Below are 7,417 nucleotides of genomic sequence, written 5' to 3'. Positions count from 1 at the left end.
TGCAGAAGATGGAAGAGGAGGTCCCTATTTCCATGCAGAATATGGAAGAGGAGGTCCCTATTTTCCTGGGAGAAACAAGGGCTAGGTCCCTATTTCCATGCAGAATGTGGAAGAGGAGGTCCCTATTTCCATGCAGAATGTGGAAGAGGAGGTCCCTATTTTCATGGGAGAAACAAGGGCTAGGTCCCTATTTCCATGCCGAAAGCGGAAGAGGAGGTCCCTAATTTCACGGGAGAAACGTCGGAGGGGGCGGCCCTAGGAGGTCCCTCTTTTCATTTCATTCGAGATCATCCTCTGGTTTCTCTTCAGATCGTATCAATCCGTCGCCTTTGGCAGCCAATCAGCATTGCCGAACAGCGCCCCTTGCGGCGGCCATGCTGGTGCGGCAGGCTGCAAGCGCCGGTTCCCCTCACCTTTGGACGGCTCTCCAAGACAAGGTTTCCGAGTTCAATTGACCGTGACTGATTTAATCAAAATGTAGCGAGATGCTTCCGGAAGGCGAAATAGAGACCTCCTCTTCCACATTCTGCATGGAAATAGGGACCTCCTCTTCCATATTCTGCATGGAAATAGGGACCTCCTCTTCCATATTCTGCAACAGAAATAGGGACCTCCTCTTCCATCTTCTGCATGGAAATAGGGACCTCCTCTTCCACATTCTGCATGGAAATAGGGACCTAGCCCTTGTTTCTTCCAGGAAATAGGGACCTCCTCTTCCACATTCTGCATGGAAATAGGGACCTAGCCCTTGTTTCTTCCAGGAAATAGGGACCTCCTCTTCCACATTCTGCATGGAAATAGGGACCTCCTCTTCCATATTCTGCAACAAAAATAGGGATCTCCTAGGGCCGCCCCCTCCGAAGTTTCTCCCGTGAAATTAGGGACCTCCTGTTCCGCTTTCTGCATGGAAATAGGGACCTAGCCCTTGTTTCTCCCATGAAAATAGGGACCTCCTCTTCCATCCTCTGCATGGACATAGGGACCTCCTAGGGCCGCCCCCTCCGACGTTTCTCCCGTGAAATTAGGGACCTCCTGTTCCGCTTTCTGCATGGAAATAGGGACCTAGCCCTTGTTTCTCCCAGGAAAATAGGGACATTCTGCATGGAAATAGGGACCTCCTCTTCCATCTTCTGCATGGAAATAGGGACCTCCTCTTCCACATTCTGCATGGAAATAGGGACCTCCTCTTCCACATTCTGCATGGAAATAGGGACCTCCTCTTCCACATTCTGCATGGAAATAGGGACCTCCTCTTCCACATTCTGCATGGAAATAGGGACCTCCTCTTCCATCTTCTGCATGGAAATAGGGACCTCCTCTTCCACATTCTGCATGGAAATAGGGACCTCCTCTTCCACCTTCTGCATGGAAATAGGGACCTCCTCTTCCACATTCTGCATGGAAATAGGGACCTCCTCTTCCACATTCTGCATGGAAATAGGGACCTCCTCTTCCACATTCTGCATGGAAATAGGGACCTCCTCTTCCACATTCTGCATGGAAATAGGGACCTAGCCCTTGTTTCTTCCAGGAAAATAGGGACCTCCTCTTCCACATTCTGCATGGAAATAGGGACCTCCTCTTCCACATTCTGCATGGAAATAGGGACCTCCTCTTCCACATTCTGCATGGAAATAGGGACCTCCTCTTCCACATTCTGCATGGAAATAGGGACCTAGCCCTTGTTTCTTCCAGGAAAATAGGGACCTCCTCTTCCACATTCTGCATGGAAATAGGGACCTCCTCTTCCACATTCTGCATGGAAATAGGGACCTCCTCTTCCACATTCTGCAACAAGTTACCTATATAAGTTACCTTATATAGGGAGGAATAGGAGGTCTCTATTTCCATTATAGAGGGAGGAATAGGAGGTCTCTATTTCCATTATAGAGGGAGGAATAGCCAGCTGCTTCCGGAAGGCGAAAGGACTTGGAACTTCAAGGACCGTATTCTTTCGAAATTCGCCCCCAAAAATCAGCCGTAACCTCGGATTTTCGTCGGACCCCTTTGATCGGACTCCGTATTACGAGGACTATCAAAGGGGGGCGACCTGATATTGCTCCCTCTGTAAGGAAAATAGAGACCTCCTCTTCCACATTCTGCATGGAAATAGGGACCTCCTATTCCTCCCTCTATAAGGAAAATAGAGACCTCCTATTGCTCCCTCTATAAGGAAAATAGAGACCTCCTATTCCTCTCTCTATAAGGAAAATAGAGACCTCCTATTGCTCCCTCTATGAGGAAAATAGAGACCTCCTATTCCTCTCTCTATAAGGAAAATAGAGACCTCCTATTCCTCCCTCTATGAGGAAAATAGAGACCTCCTATTCCTCTCTCTATAAGGAAAATAGAGACCTCCTATTCCTCTCTCTATAATGGAAATAGAGACCTCCTATTGCTCCCTCTATGAGGAAAATAGAGACCTCCTATTCCTCTCTCTATAAGGAAAATAGAGACCTCCTATTCCTCTCTCTATAATGGAAATAGAGACCTCCTATTGCTCCCTCTATGAGGAAAATAGAGACCTCCTATTCCTCTCTCTATAAGGAAAATAGAGACCTCCTCTTCCTCCCTCTATAATGAAAATAGAGAGCTATTCCTCCCTCTATAAGGAAAATAGAGACCTCCTATTCCTCTCTGTATAAGGAAAATAGAGACCTCCTCTTCCTCCCTATATAATGGAAATAGACACCTCCTCTTCCTCCCTCTATAAGGAAAATAGAGACCTCCTCTTCCATCTTCTGCATGGAAATAGGGACCTAGCCCTTGTTTCTTCCAGGAAATAGGGACCTCCTCTTCCACATTCTGCATGGAAATAGGGACCTCCTCTTCCATATTCTGCATGGAAATAGGGACCTCCTCTTCCATATTCTGCATGGAAATAGGGACCTCCTCTTCCACATTCTGCATGGAAATAGGGACCTCCTCTTCCACATTCTGCATGGAAATAGGGACCTAGCCCTTGTTTCTTCCAGGAAAATAGGGACCTCCTCTTCCACATTCTGCATGGAAATAGGGACCTCCTCTTCCATCTTCTGCATGGAAATAGGGACCTCCTCTTCCACATTCTGCATGGAAATAGGGACCTCCTCTTCCACATTCTGCATGGAAATAGGGACCTCCTCTTCCACATTCTGCATGGAAATAGGGACCTCCTCTTCCATATTCTGCATGGAAATAGGGACCTCCTCTTCCACATTCTGCATGGAAATAGAGACCTCCTCTTCCATATTCTGCATGGAAATAGGGACCTCCTCTTCCACATTCTGCATGGAAATAGGGACCTAGCCCTTGTTTCTTCCAGGAAAATAGGGACCTCCTCTTCCACATTCTGCATGGAAATAGGGACCTCCTCTTCCACATTCTGCATGGAAATAGGGACCTCCTCTTCCACATTCTGCATGGAAATAGGGACCTAGCCCTTGTTTCTTCCAGGAAAATAGGGACCTCCTCTTCCACATTCTGCCTGGAAATAGGGACCTCCTCTTCCACATTCTGCATGGAAATAGGGACCTCCTCTTCCACATTCTGCATGGAAATAGGGACCTCCTCTTCCATCTTCTGCATGGAAATAGGGACCTCCTCTTCCACATTCTGCATGGAAATAGGGACCTCCTCTTCCATATTCTGCAACAAGTTACCTATATAAGTTACGTGACGGATCTCCTCAAAATGTAGCGAGTTGCTTCCGGAAGGCGAAAGGACTTTGAACCTCAAGGACCGGATTCTTTCGAAATTCGCCCCAAAAAATCAGCCGTACCTCGGATTTTCGTCGGACCACTTTGATCGGACTCCGTATTACGAGGACTAACAAAGGGGGGCCACCTGATACGGGGCGACCGTCATCCTCTCTCTATAATGGAAATAGAGACCTCCTATTGCTCCCTCTATAAGGAAATAGAGACCTCCTATTGCTACCTCTATAAGGAAAATAGAGACCTCCTATTCCTCTCTCTATAAGGAAAATAGAGACCTCCTATTGCTCCCTCTATAAGGAAAATAGAGACCTCTTATTCCTCCCTCCATAATGAAAATAGAGACATCCTATTCCTCCCTCTATAATGGAAATAGAGACCTCCTATTGCTCCCTCTATAATGAAAATAGAGACCTCCTATTGCTCCCTATATAATGAAAATAGAGACCTCCTATTCCTCTCTCTATAAGGAAAATAGAGACCTCCTATTCCTCCCTCTATAATGAAAATAGAGACCTCCTATTCCTCTCTCTATAATGAAAATAGAGACCTCCTATTCCTCTCTCTATAAGGAAAATAGGGACCTCCTATTCCTCCCTCTATAATGAAAATAGAGACCTCCTATTCCTCCCTATATAATGGAAATAGAGACCTCCTATTGCTCCCTCTATAAGGAAAATAGAGACCTCCTATACCTCTCTCTATAATGGAAATAGAGACCTCCTATTGCTCCCTCTATAAGGAAAATAGAGACCTCCTATTCCTCCCTCTATAAGGAAAATAGAGACCTCCTATTCCTCCCTCTATAAGGAAAATAGAGACCTCCTATTCCTCTCTCTATAATGGAAATAGAGACCTCCTATTGCTCCCTCTATAATGGAAATAGAGACCTCCTCTTCCTCCCTCTATAAGGAAAATAGAGACCTCCTATTGCTCCCTCTATAAGGAAAATAGAGACCTCCTATTGCTCCCTCTATAAGGAAAATAGAGACCTCCTATTCCTCTCTCTATAATGGAAATAGAGACCTCCTATTGCTCCCTCTATAAGGAAAATAGAGACCTCCTATTGCTCCCTCTATAAGGAAAATAGAGACCTCCTATTCCTCCCTCTATAAGGAAAATAGAGACCTCCTATTCCTCTCTCTATAAGGAAAATAGAGACCTCCTATTCCTCTCTCTATAATGGAAATAGAGACCTCCTCTTCCTCCCTCTATCAGGAAAATAGAGACCTCCTATTCCTCTCTCTATAATGAAAATAGAGACCTCCTATTCCATATTCTGCATGGAAATAGGGACCTCCTCGGGCCGCCCCCTCCGACGTTCCTCCCATTAAATTAAATTAAATTTCTACATTTATTTCTTTTATAATTAAATGTCATTTTTACATTTAATCCTTTAAAAATCTAATTTAAATTTAATTTTTAAATCTCATCCTTTCATATATATATAATTTATACAGCTCTTTGCCTATTAATAGAAATATACATTGAGAAAAAAGAAATATATTTAGAATAAATATCTATTTAAAATATAGATTTATATATATATATATATATATATATATATATATATATATATAATTTATACAGCTCTTTGCCTATAAATAGAAATATACATTGAGAATAAAGAAATATATTTAGAGTAAATATCTATTTAATATATATATATAAATAAAATTAAGCGGCTCTCTGCCTATAAATAGAAATATACATTTAGAATGAAGAAATATATTTAGAATAAATATCTATTTTATATATATATATATATATATATATATATATATAATTTATACAGCTCTCTGCCTATAAATAGAAATATACATTGAGAATAAAGAAATATATTTAGAGTAAATATCTATTTAAAATATATATATATATATAAATAAAATTAAGCGGCTCTCTGCCTATAAATAGAAATATACATTGAGAATGAAGAAATATATTTAGAATAAATATCTATTTAAAATATAGAATAAAAGAAATATATTTAGAATATCTATTTAATATATATATATAAATAAAATTAAGAATGAAGAAATATATTTAGAATAAAAATCTATTTAAAATATAGAATAAAAGAAATATATTTAGAATATCTATTTAATATATATATATAAATAAAATTAAGAATGAAGAAATTTAGAATTTAGAATAAATATCTATTTAAAATATAGATTTTTTAATATTATATTATATTATATTATATTATATTATTATTAATATATATATAATTTATATAGCTCTCTATCTATAAATAGGAAGATATATTGAGAATAAATTTGCCCTCAACCAAAATGGCGGCGGAGGGCTCGGCGGCGCGATTTCGAGCGACCTCTCGCGAGAATTGGTCCCTTTTGCGCGATTTGACTCCACGTCTCGCGAGAACAGGGCTCTTTCCGCGCGAATTCCCTCGAACTCTCGCGAGAATCGGGCCAAGCGACGCCATTGGCCGCTAGCAACTCTCGCGGGAATACGGCCCTTTCCCGCCATATTTATCCCGAGTTCTCGCCTCTCCCCCCACCAAGTCTCGCGCGATTTCTCCCGAGTTCTCCCGAGACGTAGAGCTCCCCGCGCGATTTCCTCACAAGTCTCGCGAGATTTCCTGCTCCCCGACGCGATTTTCCACGAGGTCTCGCGAGAAATAGGCCTCTCCGCGAGATGTAGTCCGAAATCTCGCGAGAGGACGGCTCCCCGCCGCGTCTCGCAAGAATTAGGCCACCCCGCGCCATTTCCCCTCGTTCCGAGCCTTTCCTTTCCAAATCTCGCGAGAAGACGTCTCACCACGCGATTTCCCCTGTTCTCGCGAGAAGTAGACCTCTTCCCACCTAGTCTCGCAGGAATACGGCCCTTTCCAAGCGATTTCCTCCCACATCTCGCGAGAAATAGGCCGCTCCGCGCGATTTCCTCCCAAGTCCCGCGAGAGGACGCTTCCTCCAGCGCTATATCCCCGCAATTCTCGCGAGAAGTAGGCCGCTCAGTGCGATAACCTTCCGAATTCTCGCGAGACGACGTCTCCCCACCGCGATTTCTTCACATTTTTCGCTATTTCCTCCCACATCTCGCGAGAAATAGGCCGCTCCGCGCGATTTCCTCCCAAGTCCCGCGAGAGGACGCTTCCTCCAGCGCGATTTCCCACCAATTCTCGCGAGACGTTGGCTCTCCGGCGCGCTTTCCCACCCATTCTCGCGAGACGTTGGCTCTCCGGCGCGCTTTCCCACCCATTCTCGCGGGACATTGGCTGCTCCGCGAGCTTCGCTTTCGAAATCTCGCGAGAGAACGGCGCTCAGGCGCTGGTTCCCCCCTTCTCGCGAGATCTCCTTCCAATTCTCGCGAGAGGTCGTCTCTCCGGCGCCGTTTCCCACCAATAGTAGACGATTCCCTCCCAATTCTCGCGGAATTCCGTCCCCTCCCCGCTCTTCTCGCGAGAGGACGCCTCTTTGCACGTCATCCCCCCGCGCGGCGTCGCCGCCGTCGCCCTGGCAACGCGGCCTAGTCCGCCGAGAGAAGCCTCGGCCTTTCCTGCGCGATGTTCTCCGACGCGGCCGGCGGCGCCGTGGACGTGGCCTCGGTGTGGCGGGCCGAGCGGGGAAGGCGCTGCGAGGAGGTGGGCGTCGGAAAAGAATAATTAATCCCTAATTGTATCTCTATTATTGTATTAATCAATTAACAATATATATCAATTAATCAATATAGAACCAATCAATTCTTATCTATAAATCAAT

General features: G+C 44.3%; 1 protein-coding gene across 1 annotated transcript in view; it reads left to right on the top strand.

Annotated features, from left to right (window-relative positions):
* Nucleotides 1-7,092: 7,092 nt before the first annotated feature.
* LOC307208451 (cytoplasmic dynein 2 intermediate chain 2-like) overlaps nucleotides 7,093-7,417 on the top strand; it is a 10,685-nt gene continuing 10,360 nt past the window's right edge. Inside the window, exon 1 of the mRNA XM_079996509.1 lies at nucleotides 7,093-7,299. Coding sequence (XP_079852635.1) covers nucleotides 7,222-7,299 — 78 coding nt within the window. The 5' untranslated portion in view covers nucleotides 7,093-7,221. The remainder of the gene's footprint in view (nucleotides 7,300-7,417) is intronic.

The sequence above is a fragment of the Podarcis cretensis genome, assembly GCF_951804945.1.
Source record: "Podarcis cretensis genome assembly, contig: SCAFFOLD_37, whole genome shotgun sequence".
NCBI classification, from domain to species: domain Eukaryota; kingdom Metazoa; phylum Chordata; class Lepidosauria; order Squamata; family Lacertidae; genus Podarcis; species Podarcis cretensis.
Note: the sequence above shows the minus strand (reverse complement) of the source record. Positions and strands in the feature narration are given on the sequence as shown.